The sequence below is a fragment of the Hemitrygon akajei genome, chromosome 11 (genome assembly GCF_048418815.1).
Source record: "Hemitrygon akajei chromosome 11, sHemAka1.3, whole genome shotgun sequence".
NCBI classification, from domain to species: Eukaryota; Metazoa; Chordata; class Chondrichthyes; order Myliobatiformes; family Dasyatidae; genus Hemitrygon; species Hemitrygon akajei.
In genome coordinates, this window is record NC_133134.1 from 159,003,652 (window position 1) to 159,023,862 (window position 20,211).

Genomic DNA, 20,211 nt, shown 5'->3' on the forward strand with positions numbered 1-20,211 from the left:
ACAGTAGAGGAGGCCATGGATTGACATGTTGGAATGGGAATGGGAAGTGGAATTAAAATAGGTGGCCACTGGGAGATCCCGCTTTTTCTGGCAGATATCATATGTGCTCAGTGAAGTGGTTCCCCCAATCTACATCAGGTCTCATTGAGATACCAGAAAGCACACTGGGAACACTGGACACAGTACATGACCCCAACGGACTTAGAGGTGAATTGTCACCTCACAGGAAGGACTGTTTGCGGCCCTGAATGATAGTAAGGGAGGAGGTGTGGCATTGGCTCTGCTTGCAAGGTTAACTGCCAGGAGGGAGATCAGTGGGGAGTGATGAATGGACAAGAGAGTCGTGTAGGGAGCGATCCCTACGGAAAGCAAAAAGTGGGGGGGGGGGGGGAGGGAAAGATGCGCTTGGTGGTGGGTTCCCATTGGAAATGGCGGAAGTTACGGAGAATTACGTGCTGGACGCAGAGGCTGGTGGGATGGTAGGTTTACTCTTTATTTATTTGTTTATTTATTTGTTCTAGTTATTTCAACACTTCACCTCACCCCTATGAAAATAATACCCTCCTGCTGTATAGGAACATATGGCAGCCACACTAAACAAAGGAACCAGCAACTCTGTTGATCAAATCAGTGACTGTGAAGATAAAATTATTTGATTAAGGCCCAATGTTTCGGATAATTTCCCCACTGAGGGAACGTTGAAGGGAAGTGGAGGTTCATTCCCTCGGCAGCTGCAGGTTAGTAGGAAGCATCACTACTGGGGCACACTAATTAGTGAGTTACCACAGCATTGAGGATCTTTATGTGAGAAGCCTGAAAGGTTGAGGACGAGTTGTCATGTCTGGAGGTAGACACCCAAAGGTCAGGTCTGCGCGCCTGGAGCACAAACAGGAGGTTGGAGGCCTGATGACGGCAAATTTGAGAGTGCGAGGCCTAGGATGTAGACTCAGAGGCATTCTCTGTAGGGGTTGGAGGCCTATGTGTGTGAGAGGATGGGAGGGTGGGAAAGGGGATTTTTGCTGCTGTTCTGTTATTGTTGCGGCTTGTATTGTTGTTGTTCTGTTGAACACTGTCGGCATGCTACTTTGGCACCTGAATGTGTGGTGACACTTGCGTGCTGCCCCCAGCACGTCCTTAGGGTTGTGCTGGTTGCTAATGCAAATGCCACATTTCACTGTATGACTCGATGTAAAAGTGATGAATAAATCTGAATCCTGCAACACAGACGAAGTGCTGAAGGGAGTCAGCAGGCCAGGCAGCATCGATGGCAAAGAGTGAACAGCTGACGTTCCGGGCTGAGACCCTTCATCAGGACAAATCTGAATCCTATCTGTTCAAACTTATACAGTGCCTGTAAAAATTATTCAGACCCCCACCACCCCCCGTGGAAGTTTTCATGGTTTATTGTTTTACGTTGAAACACACTGGATTTAATTTGGCTTTTTTGTCACTAATCAACAGAAAACACTCTTGTGTCAAAGTGAAAACAAATTGGTCTAAATTTATTACAATTATTAAACACAAGATAATTGATTGCATAATTGCTCACCCCTTTCAAGTCAGTATTTAGTAGATGCACCTTTGGCAGTAATTACAGCCTTGAATCTGTGAGGATAGCTCACTATCAGTTTTGCATATCTGGACACTGCAATCTTTCCCCATTTTTCTTTACAAAACTGCTGCTTTGTAATGCTCTGTCAGATTGGACGAGGATCGTGAATGAGCAGCCTTTTCAAGCCAGCCACAAATTCTCAATTGGACTGAGGTCTGGACTCTGACTTGGCCACTTCAGGATATTAGCTTTGTTGTTTTTAAGCCATTCCTGTGTAGCTTTGGCTTTAAGGTCGGGGTCATTGTCTTACTGGAAAACAAATCTCCCAAGTCACAGTTCTCTTGCAGACTGCATCAGGTTTTCCTCCAGGATTTCCCTGTGTTTTGCTGCATTCGCTTTACCCTCCACCTCCACAAGCCTTCCGGGGCCTACTGCAGTGAAGCATCCCCACAGCGTGATGCAGCCACCACTATGCTTCATGGTAGGGTTGGTGTGTTTCTGATTATGTGTGGTGTTTAGTCTGATGGTTAAGAAGCTCAATTTTGGTTTCAATGGAACCTTCTTCCAGCTGACTTCAGAGTTTCCTACATGCCTTCTGGCAAACTCTAGCTGAGATTTCATTGGAGTTTTTTTTTCAACAGCGGCTTTCTCTGCTACTCTCCCATAAAGCTGTGACTGGTGAGGCACCCAGGCAACAGTTGTATGTGCAGTCTCTCCCATCTCAGCCACTGAAGATTGTAACTCTTCCAGAGTTGTGATAGATCTCTTGGCAGCCTCCCTCACTAATCCCCTTCTAGCATGGTCTCTCAGTTTTTGAGGACGGCCTGCTCTAGGCAGATTTACAGCTGTGCCATATTCTTTCCCCTTCTTGATGATTGACTTAACTGTACTCCAAGGAATATTCAGTGACTTGTAAATTTTCTTGTATCCATCTCCTGACTTGCTTTTCAATAATCTTTTTGCAGAGTTGCTTGAAATGTTCTTTTGTCTTCATGGTGTAGTTTTGCCAGGATACTGACTCACCAGCAGCTGGACCCTCCAGATACAGGCGTATTTTTACTACAATCAATTGAAACACCTTCACTGCACACAGGTGATCTCCATTTAACTAATCACATGACTTCTAAAACCGTTTGGGGGTACCAGTAATGATTTGGCGTGTCATATTAGAGGGGGTGTATACTTATGCAATCAATTATTTTGAATTTTATACTTGTAATTAATTTAAATCACTTAGTAGAAATCCAGTGTGATTCAATGATGTAAAACAATAAAACATGAAAACTTCCAAGGGGGGGGGGGGTGAATACTTCTTATAGACACTATCATTCAGCACAGAAATAATCAGCCATATTGCAGTGCCAGGATATAATAAGAACTTTCCTCCTCCAGAACTGGGATGAAAGGAACTGACCGTTCTATAAGGAGCTTCACCAGGTTGGTGTGTCGACACGTTGCTGCAGCATGCAGGGGAGTCCACAGCTCGTTGTCTGTTGCATCTACATTGGTCCCATGGTCTAAAAGCAGCTTCACCATCTCTTCAAAGTTATCAATGCAAGACTGAAAGGGAATTGCAAAGAGAAAAGAATGAGAACATTTTGTTGGAAACATAAAATAAATCCCTGCCATACAGCTTATTCAAGCATGAACCTGGCCAATGTTAGCAAGGCAGATTTTACCATTTGTTCATTATGTGCTGTGCTGTGCTGTGTGATGTGGGTGATCATGGTCTTTCCATGACCATAATGATTCTTGGCAAATTCTTTTACAGAAGTGGTTTGCTATTGTCTTCTTCTGGGCAGTGTCTTTACAAGACGGGTGACCCCAGCCATTATCAATTCTCTTCAGAGATTGTCCGCCTGGTGTCAGTGGATACACAACCAGGACTTATGATATACACCAGCTGCTCATACGATCATCCACCACCTGCTCCCATGGCTTCACGTGACCCTGATCGGGGCGCTAAGCAGGTGCTGCACCTTGATAGAGATGAATCTGCACCCTGCCACTCCAGATCTTACAGTCCTTTTTATTTGGAGCATTGTGAGCAGTTTTGGACCTCTTGTCTAAGTTAGAATGTGCTGGCATTGGAGAGGGTCTGGAGGAGGTGCACGAGAATAATCCCGGGAATGACAGGGTTAACATATAAGGAGCATTTGATGACTCTAGGCCTGTACTTCCTGGCGTTTAGAAGAATGAAGGAGTGGGAAATCTCATTGAAATCTATTGAATATTGAAGCACCAGATAGAGTGTATTGAGTAGATATTGACAGATGTATCCAATAATGGTGCAGACTAAGAAGAGCCTCAAAATAGACAGTAGACAATAGGTTCAGGAGTAGGCTATTTGGCCCTTCTAGCCAGCACCGCCATTCACTGTGATCATGGCTGATCATACACAATCAGTACCCCGTTCCTGCCCTCTCCCCATATCCCTTGACCCCGCTATCTATAAGAGCTCTATCTAACTCTCTCTTGAATGCATCCAGAGACTTGGCCTCCACTGCCTTCTGGGGCAGAGCATTCCACATATCCACCACTCTCTGGGTGAAAAAGTTTTTCCGCATCTCTGTTCTAAATGGCCTACCCCTTATTCTTAAACTGTGGCCTCTAGAGGACACTAGAAATACGAGGACATCTCTTTAGAAAAGAGATGAGGAGGAATTTCTTTAGCCAGAGGGTGGTGAATCTGTGGAACTGATTGCCACAGATGCCTGTGGAGGCCAAGTCAGTGGGTGTATTAAGGTGGAGACTGATAGGTTCTTAATTAGTAAGGCTGTCAAATGTTATGAATAGAAGGCAGGAGAATCATGTTGAGAGAGATAATAAATCAGTCATGGTGATGGGTACAGAAGACTCAATGGGCTGAGTGGCCTAATTCTGATCCTATGTCCTATGGCTTTATGTGCTTCGATGTTTGCCCTTGTTATGTTACAGTTAGGCTTTATTTCGTTTTAACAACAACTTGCAAACTAGCTCAGAGAGTTCTGAGAACCAACATGCAAGAAAGGCCAGGATTAACATTGTGGATTTGACTCAGAAAGGCTGGTGCTAGAGAAGAGAATCAATCAGCATTATTCCTCTTGTGCCATTGCAACTAACTACCAGCTTTATTCGATTTAGCTCCCCAGCCTCCATGGTAGGATCTGACCCAGCCTCCAGATGCTATCACAAACAAGAACTGCCTTAGGGACTCCAGCTCCAGATTTTTCCCTCAGGGTTCACTCTTGAAGCCTTCCCCACGAGTGGGTACAGCTGCAAGGCAGCAGAGGTTTGAGATCAAACTTTTCCTACTCCTAGATGAACTGCCAACCACGGCTGTCGGAAGTGACTGGTTTTAAGGCCCCGGTAATTCACCTTTGCCCCTTCTCCTGTCAGTAGAAACGGTTCTGTTGGACTTAGTAGCTAAGCCACACATGACGGCCAGGAGCTGGACTTGGTTGTCAGAGGCTATTTGAGACGCACACCTTTGGGAGCATTTAATAGGTAGTGGGAACTGATCCCCACTACCACCCCCCAGCTATAACAATCTTAAGGAGTACAGTCTGTGAAGCCAGTAAAAGGTTCTGGGTCAGTCTAAACCAATACCACACCGGTATCCTCATTGAGGGCTATGTCTAATATAATACTGACCAGTTGCAGATCAAGCTACCATTTGCTTTTAGAAATAAAAGAAAGAAAGATTAGCTTTATTTGTCACATTTACATCAAAACATAGAGTGAAATGCATCAATGTTTGCATTAGCGACTATCACAGTCTGAGGTGTGCTGGAGGCAACACACAATGCCACCATTCTTTTGATGCAAACATCAGAATCAGGTTTTACATCACTGACACACATTGTGAAGTTTGTTGTTTTGCAATACACAAAAGAACTATAAATTACTGTAAGAGATACATTAGAAAAGGAAATTAAATTAGTACAAAACGAGAGCAAAAGTAGCGAGGTAGTGTACATGGATTCACTGTCCATTCAGAAACCTGACGGCGGAGGGGAAGAAGCCGTCCTTTAGATTATGAGTGGGTATCTTCAGGCTTCTGTACCTCCATAGCACGACCACAACTTACTAAGTCTAATTTGTACATCTTTGGAATGTGGAAGGAAACCAGAGAACCTGGACAAAATCCACGTGGTCACAAGAAGGAAGTGTAAACTCCTTACATACAGCAGTGGGAATTAAACCCCTGTGGTGACCCACTTCCTAGTGCACTCGAACCGGCTCACAAATAGCCAGCGCGCCGGCATAAAGGCCAGTCCCAAAAGGGCGCCAAGTCTGCTTCACCAGCAAGGGGAAAAGCCCGCGCGCGGGACAGGACTGTGAATACGCGCCCCCTACAACATCCGCGCCCGGGGAGGGTGGGATCAGGAAGGCTTTAAAGCGAGGCCGCGAAGTTCGAATAAAATCTCTTTTGTAACTGCAGTTCATCGACTACGTGTCGTTATTTCAGCGCTGCGTGTAGCACACCGCTACACCCCAATCATTAATGCTGTAAAGTGTTACACTAACCTCTATGCTAAGTAGCGCTTGATACATAACAACACTTCCTCTTCAAGATGTACAAAAAAGCAGGTCTAGCAGCATCCGTTGAAAGAAGCAGTCAACATTTTGGGGTCGAGACCCTTTGTCAGGATGAAGCCTGATGAAGGGTCTCGACCCGAAACATTGACTGCTTCTTTCAACGGATGCTGCCCGGCCTGCTGAGTTCATCCAGCTTTTTTGTACGTCTTGATTTGACCACAGCATCTGCAGTGTACTTTGTGTGTAACACTTCCTCTTCGACTGTGCAATTCATTATTGGCTCTGGAATGGGTCTTGAACCCACAGCTTTCAGATTCAGGCCAGAGAGAAATTGCACTGCCTAATCACTCCACGTTAACACGTGTCCTCCCTCCGGAGAAGACTAAAACATCTCTTACAAAGAAAAAAACTGCGTGGTGACAGAATAAGAATCCATATAAAGCAGACCTTTGGGGACAGAAACCATGCTCATAATTATCATCCCTTCCCTCTTAAACTTGTCTGTGGGTGACGGTCATTCTCTATCGAACATCATTATCATGGTCAGCACTGCCTCGCTTGTGCTTCCGTCTTTGAGGCTCGCCATTAACCCCTTCCATCACTGACATTTAACCATCCCTGATGCCTCCAACTCTCACTTCCTGTTTTAAGCCTTTAGCCTAATAACCGCTTTTCTGGCTGAAAACATTTCTAGAGTCATAGAAAAGTACAGCACAGAAACAGGCCCTTCAGCCCATCTAGTCAATGCCGAATCATTTAAACTACCTACTCCTTCTGACCTGCACTGGGACCATAGCCCTCCATCCCCCTACAATCAATGTACTTATCCATACTTCGATTAAACATTGAAATTGAGCTCGCATGCACCACTTGTGCTGGCAGCTCATTCCACACTCTCATGACACTCTGAGTAAAGAAGTTTCCCCTCATGTTCCCCTTAAACTTTTCACTTCTCACCCTTAGCTGATGACATTTGGTTATAGTCACACCCAACGTCAGTGGAAAAAGCCTGCTTGCATTTATCCTATCTATACCCCTCATAATTTTGTATACCTCCATCAAATCTCCTCTCAATCTTCAACATTTCAAGGAATAAAGTCCTAACCTATTCAATCTTTCCTTATAACTCAGGTCCTCCAGACCTGGCAAAATCCTCGTAAATTGTCTCCGTACTCTTTCAACCTTATTTACATCTTTCCTGTAGGTAGGTCACCAAAACTGCACACAATACTCACCCATGTCTTATACAACTGCAACATAACGTTGCAGTGAGGTGGGATTTTTATATTATGTTAAATAATTGATTGATATTAATCAAAAGCCTTGCACTTGTGTATATATTAGCATAACTCAGGTTGCACCAAAGTATTTCACAGCCAAATTACTTTTGAAATGTAGAGACATGCAAGAAAGGCGACAGACAGTGTGCAGACTACAGGACTCCACAAATGACAGCCAAATATTGACTGTGGCAATCTGTTTCCATGACACGGCTTAAAGCAGAAATATTGGCCAAGACACCAAGAAGAATTAAGTCTCTCTTCTTTTAAGTTTTATGCCTCCCTGAATGACAGGAAACTCCACTTGTGCGTTATGAGAAGAACATTTGTGCGGCAAAAAACCTGCCTAGAATTTTGTGCTCAGATCTACGGAATTTTTAGACACCACGGTGATGCAGATAGTGGAGTCTAGCAGCACTGGCTCAATCCTGAGCTCAGATGCTGTCTGTTTGGAGTTTGCACGCTCTCGCTGTATGACCGTGTGGGCTGCTCCAGTTACCACCCACATTCTAAAGAACTACAGACAGGTAGGTTAAATGGCTGCTGTAAGATGCCTCTATCCGGGCAAAAGTTATAGACAATAATAGATGGCTTTCTTTTAATCTAGACTCTTCCTAACTGGTACCTCCAAGTTGTGCTTTCTGCCAAAACCCAGACTCAGAATTTGAATCAGGTTTATTATCACTCACATAGGTTGTGAAATTTGTTGATTTGTAGCAGCAAAACAAAGTTCAAAGTAAACTTTATTATCGAAGTACATATATGTCACCAAATACAACACTGAGATTCATTTTCCTGTGGGTAAATCAACAAATCTACAGAATAGTAACTGTAACAGGATCCATGAAAGAACAATCAGAGTACAGAACACTGTGTAAATGCAAATATAAATAAATAGCAATAAATAACAGGAACACGAGGTAATGAGATAAAAAGTCCTTAAAGTGAGATCATTGGTTGTGGGAATATTTCAATGATGGGGCAAGTGAAGTTGAGTGTAGTTATCCTAGTTTATTCAACAGCCTGATGGTTGAGGGGTAGTAACTGAGCTGTAGTGGAGCGTGTATCAAGCTTCAAATTCCTTGGTGTCCACATTTCCGAGGATCTCACCTGGTCCCTGAACTCCTCCATCCTGACCAAAAAGGTGCATCAGCGCCTTTATTTCCTGCAGAGCATCAAGAAAGCTCACCTCTGTCCCAGGATACTGACGGATTTTTACCGGTGTACCATTGAGAGCGTACTCACCAACTGTATCGCAGTGTGGTATGGCAATTGTCCCGTATCAGACCGTAAAGCACTCCAGCGTGTGGTGAAAACTGCCCAGCGGATTATCAGCACCCAATTGCCCACCATTAAGAACATACCATAAACACTGCCTCTGCAGTATGAAAGGCATTATCAGGGATGCATCTCACCCTAACCACGGACTTTTTACTCTCCTCCCATCCGGTAGGCGCTACAGGAGCCTCTGCTCCCACACCAGCAGGCACAGGAAGAGATTCTTCCCCGAGGTTGTGACCCTGCTGAACCTCACATCACAGCAGTAAGCAGTATTGTACCCATATTGTACTGTCTCAGTACTTTTATGTCTGTGTGCTGTAGCACTTACTTTTTATTCGCAGTTATTTTGTAAATAACACTATTCTTTGCATTTCTGGTTAGATGCTAACTGCATTTCATTGGCTTTGTATCTGTACTCGGCACAAAGACAATAAAGTTGAATCTAATCTAAATCTAAATCTAAATTGAACTTGGCTGTGTAAGACCTGAGGCTCCTGTACCTGATGGCAGCAGTGAGAAAGGAGTATGGCCTAGGGAGGGATCTCTGATGATGGATGCTGCTTTCCTAAGACAACGTTTCACGTAGCTGTGCTCAGTAGTTGGGAGGGCTTGACCTGAATCCACTACCTTTCGTAGGATTTGCAAGACATTAAAATAAAACTTCAAGACATGATAACAAGTAAATAAATAGATAGACAGATGGTATTAAAGGGGAATAGTGAGATAGCGTTCATGGACAGTTTAGAAATCTGATGGTAGAAGAGAAGAAGCGATGCTAAAATGTTGAGTGTAAGGTAATATAAAGAGGATTAGCCTTATTTGTCACATATTCATCAAAACTTACAGTGAAATATGTAAATTTTTTGTCAAATTAAATCAGCAAAAATTGTGCTGGGAAGCCCACAAGTATCAGCATGCTTTTGGCACCAACATAGCATGCCCACAGCTAAGGCAGTCTCCCCTCTCCCCAGTGATCAAAAGGCAGTCTCCCCTCTCCCCAGCGATCAAAAGGCAGTCTCCCCTCTCCCCAGTGATCAAAAGGCAGTCTCCCCTCTCCCCAGTGATCAAAAGGCAGTCTCCTCTCTCCCCAGCGATCAAAAGGCAGTCTCCTCTCTCCCCAGTGATCAAAAGGCAGTCTCCTCTCTCCCCAGTGATCAAAAGGCAGTCTCCCCTCTCCCCAGTGATCAAAAGGCAGTCTCCTCTCTCCCCAGCGATCAAAAGGCAGTCTCCCCTCTCCCCAGTGATCAAAAGGCAGTCTCCTCTCTCCCCAGCGATCAAAAGGCAGTCTCCTCTCTCCCCAGCGATCAAAAGGCAGTCTCCTCTCTCCCCAGCGATCAAAAGGCAGTCTCCTCTCTCCCCAGCGATCAAAAGGCAGTCTCCTCTCTCCCCAGTGATCAAAAGGCAGTCTCCCCTCTCCCCAGTGATCAAAAGGCAGTCTCCTCTCTCCCCAGTGATCAAAAGGCAGTCTCCCCACTCCCCAGCGATCAAAAGGCAGTCTCCGCTCTCCCCAGCGATCAAAAGGCATTCTCCTCTCTCCCCAGCGATCAAAAGGCAGTCTCCTCTCTCCCCAGTGATCAAAAGGCATTCTCCTCTCTCCCCAGCGATCAAAAGGCAGTCTCCTCTCTCCCCAGTGATCAAAAGGCAGTCTCCTCTCTCCCCAGCGATCAAAAGGCAGTCTCCTCTCTCCCCAGCGATCAAAAGGCAGTCTCCTCTCTCCCCAGTGATCAAAAGGCAGTCTCCCCTCTCCCCAGTGATCAAAAGGCAGTCTCCTCTCTCCCCAGTGATCAAAAGGCAGTCTCCTCTCTCCCCAGTGATCAAAAGGCAGTCTCCCCTCTCCCCAGTGATCAAAAGGCAGTCTCCCCTCTCCCCAGTGATCAAAAGGCAGTTTCCTCTCTCCCCAGTGATCAAAAGGCAGTCTCCTCTCTCCCCAGCGATCAAAAGGCAGTCTCCTCTCTCCCCAGTGATCAAAAGGCAGTCTCCTCTCTCCCCAGCGATCAAAAGGCAGTCTCCTCTCTCCCCAGTGATCAAAAGGCAGTCTCCTCTCTCCCCAGTGATCAAAAGGCAGTCTCCTCTCTCCCCAGCGATCAAAAGGCAGTCTCCTCTCTCCCCAGTGATCAAAAGGCAGTCTCCCCTCTCCCCAGTGATCAAAAGGCAGTCTCCTCTCTCCCCAGTGATCAAAAGGCAGTCTCCCCTCTCCAACAGCAGAGTGATCCCACCTGTGATCAAAAGGCAGTCTCCCCTCTCCCCAGTGATCAAAAGGCAGTCTCCTCTCTCCCCAGTGATCAAAAGGCTGTCTCCTCTCTCCCCAGTGATCAAAAGGCAGTCTCCCCTCTCCAACAGCAGAGTGATCCCACCTGTGATCAAAAGGCAGTCTCCTCTCTCCCCAGCGATCAAAAGGCAGTCTCCTCTCTCCCCAGTGATCAAAAGGCTGTCTCCTCTCTCCCCAGTGATCAAAAGGCAGTCTCCCCTCTCCAACAGCAGAGTGATCCCACCTGTGATCAAAAGGCAGTCTCCTCTCTCCCCAGCGATCAAAAGGCAGTCTCCTCTCTCCCCAGTGATCAAAAGGCAGTCTCCTCTCTCCCCAGTGATCAAAAGGCTGTCTCCTCTCTCCCCAGTGATCAAAAGGCAGTCTCCCCTCTCCAACAGCAGAGTGATCCCACCTGTGATCAAAAGGCAGTCTCCTCTCTCCCCAGCGATCAAAAGGCAGTCTCCTCTCTCCCCAGTGATCAAAAGGCAGTCTCCCCTCTCCCCAGTGATCAAAAGGCAGTCTCCTCTCTCCCCAGTGATCAAAAGGCAGTCTCCCCTCTCCAACAGCAGAGTGATCCCACCTGTGATCAAAGGGCAGTCTCCTCTCTCCCCAGCGATCAAAAGGCAGTCTCCTCTCTCCCCAGTGATCAAAAGGCAGTCTCCCCTCTCCCCAGCGATCAAAAGGCAGTCTCCTCTCTCCCCAGCGATCAAAAGGCAGTCTCCCCTCTCCCCAGTGATCAAAAGGCAGTTTCCTCTCTCCCCAGTGATCAAAAGGCAGTCTCCCCTCTCCCCAGTGATCAAAAGGCAGTCTCCCCTCTCCCCAGTGATCAAAAGGCAGTCTCCCCTCTCCAATAGCAGAGTGATCCCACCAGTGATCAAAAGGCAGTCTCCCCTCTCCCCAGTGATCAAAAGGCATTCTCCTCTCTCCCCAGTGATCAAAAGGCATTCTCCTCTCTCCCCATTGATCAAAAGCCATTCTCCTCTCTCCCCAGTGATCAAAAGGCATTCTCCTCTCTCCCCAGCGATCAAAAGGCAGTCTCCCCTCTCCCCAGTGATCAAAAGGCAGTCTCCCCTCTCCCCAGTGATCAAAAGGCAGTCTCCTCTCTCCCCAGTGATCAAAAGGCAGTCTCTCCTCTCCAATAGCAGAGTGATCCCACCAGTGATCAAAAGGCAGTCTCCCCTCTCCCCAGTGATCAAAAGGCATTCTCCTCTCTCCCCAGTGATCAAAAGGCAGTCTCTCCTCTCCAATAGCAGAGTGATCCCACCAGTGATCAAAAGGCAGTCTCCCCTCTCCCCAGTGATCAAAAGGCAGTCTCCTCTCTCCCCAGTGATCAAAAGGCAGTCTCCTCTCTCCCCAGCGATCAAAAGGCATTCTCCTCTCTGCCCAGTGATCAAAAGGCATTCTCCTCTCTCCCCAGTGATCAAAAGGCATTCTCCTCTCTCCCCAGCGATCAAAAGGCAGTCTCTCCTCTCCCCAGTGGTCAAAAGGCAGTCTCCCCTCTCCCCAGTGATCAAAAGGCAGTCTCCCCTCTCCGGCAGCAGAGTGATCCCACCAGCTGGCAGCCGGTGCTCACTTTCCTCATTGGCCTCAATGTTTCAATCTCCCTTGTTGCTTTAATTGGAGAACAATGAAAGCTTTAATCAGTAAAGTGGAGTCAAACATCGGCTCACGCCCTGACCCGCAACCTTCTCACCACAAGGTTCGCACACGCTGCCTCTGCCTCTCAGAATCCTCTCGGAGACTGCAGAGCGCTGGAACGCCAAAACAGTCTCCAAACAGCAAATCACAGGCACCAACAGTTCCAGAATCACACTCGAGATGAAAAGCAAGACATGAAACAAGTGAAATATATGGTTTCATGGTCTTTCCAGAAGATGTCAACCGTGGGAGCGTTGTACGCAGGCACCATCTTGATCGGCAGTGATGGGAATCGAACCCCCATCTTAGAGCTGGCTGTGCTTACTGCTACACTACCGTGCTGCCATGAAAATTTTTTACATCAATCTTGTTACATTTATTTATTTCCAGATTTATGTAGCAACATGAATTTTAATTCTCCAGCTGTCACAGTGGGATTTGAACTCATACCTCTGGGCCATGAATTTGAATACCAGTCTAGCAATTTATGTACCGTGTTAATCTGGTTCAAGATATGGCCACAGCTGAAAGTAGCACACAGGAAAATCTCAGTAACGCAGATCGTCGAGTTTTGTCTTTCCCTAATGTCGTTGAAACTATAAATTAATTAATAATTCATAGAGGTGAATTTAGCTGGATACTGTGGCAAGCACCTCCAAGAATATATTATCCACACACCAACCCTCTGTTGGCACCAGAATGGCCATGCAGACCGTGCCTCTGGCAGTCTCCGTTACAACGAAGGAATCTCAAGACAGGGAAACTTGGAGGAAATCCCAGCGGCACAAGTGGAAAATCCGAACGGCAAGTGATGTCCGTTTGCTGGCCGTCAGCTGCTCCGCTGCTCGAGAACTTCACAAAGTAGCATTCAGCCCACATATTAAATGCACCAGCTGAGATCAACAGATTACAAATCAAATAGAGAGATTCAAACATTAGCTTTATTTGTCACATGCGCGTCAAAACGTAGAGTGAAATGCCTCGTTTGCATCAAGACCAACAGGGTTTGAGGACTTGCCGGGGTAGCCCACACGTGTTGCCGCTCTGCTGGCACCAACACAGCTCTAACCCTAATCTGTACGCCTTTGGAAGAAGGAGACCGGAGCACCCAGAGGAATTTCATGTGGTCCTGGGGAAGAACGTACAGACTCTGTGTAGACTGCGATGGGAATTGAACCCCCACTGAAGCATTCCGCTAACAACTACGACTACCGTGGTGACTGCAGCTTCTCGCGCAGTCATATGGCACTGAATCAGGTAGACCAAGCCTGCACCAATTCCCAAGCATCCATTTATTCTCTCCACATCTCCATCACTCACTCCAGATTCTAACATCTTCACTGTAGACAATTAACTGGGAGAAATACTACGCAGTTACAGAGATGAACTGCAAATTCCACAGAGGCAACAATGAAGTTCGGGCTGTGAGGAATTGGTCACATCACCCCATCAGAGATCTCTTCTGGCAGATGTGAGAGTGCTAAGGAACTTACCCACACCTGCTGGCAAATATCACGTTAAATTTTCAACTGCAGTCATTTTTCCAACTGGGTTCAGATAATGGTAGTGATCACTGGGTCTCAATGCCTCCCTCCTTAACAGAAAGGCCACAGTCAGTCCGTGTGGGCAGCAATGTGCTAGTCTAATTACACTGAGCTCTGGCGATCCCCAGGGCCACGTGCTCGGCCCGCGACTGTTCGCACTGCTGACGCATGACTGTGCCGCAGGATGCACTTCAAACTGCGTCATCAGGTTTGCAGACGGCGCAAAAGTGACGGGCCTCATCGGCAACAATGATGATTCGGCATCCAGAGAGGAAGTGGAGCAGCTGGTGGATTGGTGTGAGGAGAACAACAACCCAAGTCTGAACATGGAGAAAACCAAGGAAATGACTGTGGACTTTAGGAAGGTGCAGATGAACCACCCCTCTCTGAGAATACATGGCCCCTCCATAGAGAGAGTTAAGTGCATTAAGTTCCTGGGAGATCACATCATGGATGACCTGACCTGGTCCCTTAATATCACCTCCCTGAACAAGAAGGCACAGCAGCACCTCCACTTCCTAAGGCGATTGAAGCAAGTGAGGCTCCCCCCCACCCCATCTTAACTGTGTTTTATAGGAGCATCATTGAGAGCGTCCTAACAAGTTGCATCTCCATCTGGTATGGGAGTAGCCGAACATTGGACCACAAGTCCCTACAAAGGACTGTGAGAACAGCTGAGAAGATCATAGGGGGTCTCCCTACCACCCATCTGGGAAATTTATCAGCAGCGCTGTGTACACAGGGGCTTTAATATTATTAAGGATCCCATCCATCCAGCATCCTCTTTGACTTTCTACCATCAGGCAAGAGATTCCTCTGCATAAAGAATAGAACCGTCACGATAGGAAACATTTTCACCCCTCAGGCCATTAGGCTTCTGAACACCCTGCCGCATCACATTCGAAGTGTCAATGGATATAAGGTACCTTACAATATTTAATTTATGCACTTTACTTTGTTTACCCATACATAATTTATTTGTAGATTTAATTCTTACTTTCCTAAATTATTGTGTGTCATGCATTACTGTGCTATAAAACCTGGTGTGGAGAAACATTGTCTCGTCTGGCAGTATACAACAAACTTGACTTGACTAATAGTGCAGTCACTCAAGTCGAGTACGATGTTCTCCTTTGGTGTTGAAGTTTCCCTTAAAGGAGAATATCCTTGTGTGACTTTGTTTAATGTGGGGAGGCTGATGCACGGGCAGCCATCAGGGTCAGGGTCCAGTGGCATGGAATACAAGATGACTGGGGACCCCTCACTGCTGCAGCCTTCCCCCACCTTCGCTACTGTTGTGATGCGTCATCATCTTCTGCCGGATCCACTGTTGAGGAATTGGTTGGGTTGCTATTTGTCTGCAATTTCCCCTTGATCTTGCCACCATGGGTAACCCTTCCAGGAGCTCAGCACAGAGCTAAACTCCAGCCAGCATCGCTCTCAGGTTCTCAGGAGCTCACCAGCCTCTCCACCACGACAAGGTGATGATTCACGGAAAATATAAAGTCTGGACAAACTTTTCTAATTAGGTTAGAATCCGGTTCTGATGAAGGGTCTCGGATATGTAGTATTAACTCTGCTGACCACATGAGAGTTCCCAGCATTTTGTTTTCATTCTTGCTAGCATGATTGCAAACCCAATTTTAAATAAAACCTGACACTTTCTAATAACCTTTTTTTTTTTAAAAATGAACATCTCTTCCTTTAAATGTCTCCCTAAAACCTGCCTCTTGTATCAAACTGTATTCCTAATAGCCTTGGCTCAGTCTTCCTTTGTCTTGGGTGCACAGAGGTATAGCTAGTGGAGTTGGCGCCCTCACAGATCAAACAACCCCTGGTACTGTCCATGTGGAGTTTTAAGTGAAGTGAAGTTTATTGTCATGTAACTACATACATGTATAACCATTTAATGTGTACAGAAACGAGACAATGTTTCTCCGAAGCAGGTGTAAAGCACTGTAGTAAACATAACACATATAACACATGATAACTTATAAAGGTACAGATAAAATCCACAGAGGAATCACACATAGATAACAAATTAAAGTGCATTGATATTAAATATTCTAAGTTGTGGAACAGATTAACCAGTGACTCTTCGAATACGAAATGGCAGCTCTCTCTGTGACCGAGCAGGTTTTTTTCAAGTGTCCCAGTTTCCTCCCACATTCCAAAAGTGTGCAGGCTGGTAGGTTGATTGGCCACCGTAAATTGCCCCTAGTGTGTAGATGAGGGGCAGAATCTGTGGGGCAAGGGGGTGGAGCTGATGAGAATGCAGGGAAAATAAAATGGCTTAGGATAGAATCAGTGTAACATGGTGTTTGAGGGGCTGAATGGTCTGCTTCCAGGGCGTTATCTCTTTTTGACTACATGACTCCGGTTAACTGTTGTAAACTGGGACACTTTATAAATTCAGTATTGCAAAGTTTTTCAATGGCAACAACTACTCACTTCACACGGCATTATTTTGTCCACACATCTAGACAATGACTATGCATGAGTCAGGATGCTCTTCATTGACTACAGCTCAGCATTCAAGGGGATCTGTCCTGGAACCAGCACATAATGGGAATCATAAATAAATCACTATAGTACCTCTACTTTCTTAGAGGTTTCTGTAGATTTGGCATGTCATCAGTACTGTGCAAGAGATTTATATAGCTAGGGTGGCTAAGACATTTGCACAGTACTGTATTTGTCAATGTGCAGTGGAGAGCGAGTTTGTAAATCTGGCAGGAGCATAGGATGTTGGGAATGGTGAGGGTGGAGAGCCGCGGGATGGGTGTGGGACAGGTGGCAGAGAAGTGCTGGGATGCAGATGCAGACACACCCAGCCCTGAGACACCAGACAAAGTCATTTGATTCCAAGCCATTGGTTTATTGATCACTACAGTACGTCTTCTCTGGTGCTTCCTGCTCCCTCCCTTCTCCCTTCCTCTTTTCCCAACCATGATTCCCCTCTCCCTGCTCCCTTCCCACTCACAATCCACAATAGAGACCCATATCAGAATCAGCTTATCATAACTCACCTATGTCATGAAATATATTTTGTTTGCAACAGTAGTACAGTGCAATAAATAAAATTACTACCATACTTTGCAAAAGTCTTAGGCATCTTAGCTACATACTGTATATATACAGTACATAGTTATACTTATAGCGTATATCAAGGCCAAGCATTCAGACAACACACCACAATCAGCACCACATTGACATTTACTCTTTCTTGCGTCTATTTTTTGGGTGGGAAAGGGTGATCTGGGTTCATTTACAAATATGATCACAAGTATCTGTGGAATAATTCAAATGTTATTTAGATTGTTAGAAGAACTTTATAAACATTAAGACAGAAGCAGGAAGGTAGTGCAGTGGCTGTTTTTGCTCTTGTCTGAAAGCTATACAAGTTGAATGATGATCAGCCCTGTGATTTAACCTGTGCAGTAGCTTAACTTTAACTCAGAATAAAAGTTCAATATCTATGAAAAGGAATTAACAGTTGACATTTTAGGCTGAAGGATGTTAGGAGAAGACAACATAATGAAGTGTCTCAGCCCAAAGCATTGATTGTTTATTCCTCTCCATAGATGCTGCCTGATCTGCTGAGTTCCTCCAGCATTTTGTGCCTATTGCCCTAGATCTCCAGTCTCTGCAAGATGTCTTGTATTAAACAACTTCAACCCTTTAATCTGGAGAAGTGGTTGAGAATATTAGAGCTGGATTGAATTTCTTGAATTCATGTTGAAATGGTAAAGGAAGGCAAGGCTCCAGTTCACAGAAGACAAACATGGACAACCCCCAGTATGAAGTTTAGCTTGGAAGAAGGGTGGTGTAGATATGGTTGTGGTGGAGTGGGGAGGTTGGGGACATCACTTATGAAATGGTTGGGGATTTTAACTGGAAGTGAACCAGTGTTTCTCTAGTGGGATAACATATGGTAGCCAAATAGGTTTCCTCGGACCCACATTGTCTGAATCTGGTCAATTAATTAATTAGATAGACAGTCATCTGCATTTTATCTCACATTTAAGACACAGGAGCAGATTTAGTCCATTTGGCCCATCAAACTTGCTCTGCCATTCCATCAAGGCTGAATTATTATCCTCCTCAACCTCAGTCTCCTGCCCATTGATACGAGGAGTGCACATATTTAACCAGCCCTCTTTGCACACGGATACTTGAGCATCACATTCAAGGTACATGTTGTGGTTGTGGAACCACTCAGAAGATCCAGACATGGTCATTTGCACAGCTGCTAGATCACTGCTAACGTATCGGTAAGGAGCAGAGTTCTCACCTATTACCTGCCAGCTTGTAGTCCGCCCTCCCACCCTCCTCTATTCCCCTCTCCGACCTTTTACCTCTTCTCAGCTGCCTATTACTTCCCCCTGTGTCCCCTCCTCCTTCCCTTTCTCCTATGGTCCACGCTCCTCTCCTATCAGATTCCTTCTTCTCCAGCTATTGACCTTTCCCGCCCACCTGGCTTCAACTACCACCTACCAGCCAGCCTCCTTCCCCCTCCACCCCCCACCTTTTTATCCTGCTGTCTTCCCCCTTCCTTCTCAGTCCTGAAGAAGGGTCTCGGCCCGAAACATTGACTATCTATTCATTTCCATAGATGCTGAATGACCTGCTGAGTTCCTCCAGCATTTTGTATATTTTTGCACCTTGGTGTGTATTACAATAAGCTAATCTGAAACTGAATCTAAGTCCTGAATAACTATAAGCAGCTTTCAAAGTGTTAGCACAGCCATTATGGGATGAATGGCCCTCTTTACTTCAAAGAGATCAGATGACATCCATATAGCTCTCCCTATGACTTAGATCCAAACCATCTGATCAGAACTCGTTGAAAAGAGTGGAAATTCCTGAAATTGTCAAGGATTAACTGCTTATCAGCAGTAAATCTCATAAGTTCTTGGTTTCAATGCTCACAGCCCTCTTCTTTCATCAATAAATTTAAGCAGCATTACGATGACATGACCCAGTCTTAATTTACGAGTGGCGTCTGCCAACATACTGACAGGAGTTTGGCAGCAGCCTTCTTATAATCATGAAGACTGTACCATAAAATTCAGTCTTGGCCGACAACAGCAAACACATTCCACATGCTGTAACACAGCTAATCCAAATTGTTTTGAACCAGTGTTGGTCAGAACTGTTAAGCTAACCACAATACTCGCCCGCACCCATTCCAGAACACTTCCAAAATCATCCTTACATCAATGTTCAAGATTCAAAGTAAATCTATTATTAAAGTATATATTTGCCACCATATACATCCCCAAGGTTTATCTTCTTGCAGGCATACTCAGTAAATCCATAATACAATAATAACCATAATAGAATCAATGAAAAAATGCAGCAACTTGGGTCTTCAATCAATGTGCAATAATTCAAAGTTCAAAGTAAATTTATTATCAAAGTACATATATGTCAACATATACAACCCTGAGAATAATTTTCTTGCGGGCATACCCAATAATAAACCTTATAATAAATCTATAACAGAATAACCCAGAGAATAAAAAGAGAACAAACTGTGCAAATACAAAAGGAAAGAAATAGTAATAATAAATAAGTACCAAGAACTTGAGATGAAGAGTCCTTGAAAGTGAGTCCATAGGTTGTGGGAACATTTCAATGATGGGGCAAGTGAAGTTGAGTGAAGTTGAAGAAGACATACAGATCTGAGACTATAACATTTGGTTTTGAGAACAGAAGCAATTACCACAATGGAAGCTTCATAAATGCCTAACACAGAATGATAAAAGTTACATTACAGAATGAGGGCTATTTGGTCTTCTATGCAAAAGTACAAACACATGTTCAGGAGAATGATAGTGGGAATCAAAGGGTTAATGTCTGAGGAAAGTCTGGGCCTGTACTAGCTAGAGTTTAGAAGAATGGGGGATCTCATTGAAACCTATCGAATATTGAAAGGCCAAGATAGAGTGGACGTGGAGAGGATGTTCCTAGGCAAGTCTAGGATCACAGGGCACAGCCTCAGAATAGAGGGTGCCCACTTAGAACAGAGCTGAGGAGGAATTTCTTTAGCCAGTTGGTGATGAATCTGTGGAATTCATTGTCACAGATGACTGTGGAGGGCCAGTCATTGGGTATATTTAAAGTGGAGTTTCATAGGTTCTT

At 45.3% G+C, this 20,211-nt stretch overlaps 1 protein-coding gene across 3 annotated transcripts in view; it reads right to left on the reverse strand.

The window, feature by feature from the left end:
- The window catches only part of LOC140736173 (protein phosphatase 1 regulatory inhibitor subunit 16B-like), a 223,878-nt gene that overhangs the window by 56,975 nt on the left and 146,692 nt on the right, over positions 1 to 20,211 (reverse strand). For all 3 annotated transcript variants that reach the window (XM_073062040.1, XM_073062042.1, XM_073062041.1), the window contains one exon: positions 2,967 to 3,112. In XM_073062040.1, the coding sequence (XP_072918141.1) occupies positions 2,967 to 3,112 (146 nt within the window). The remainder of the gene's footprint in view (positions 1 to 2,966; positions 3,113 to 20,211) is intronic.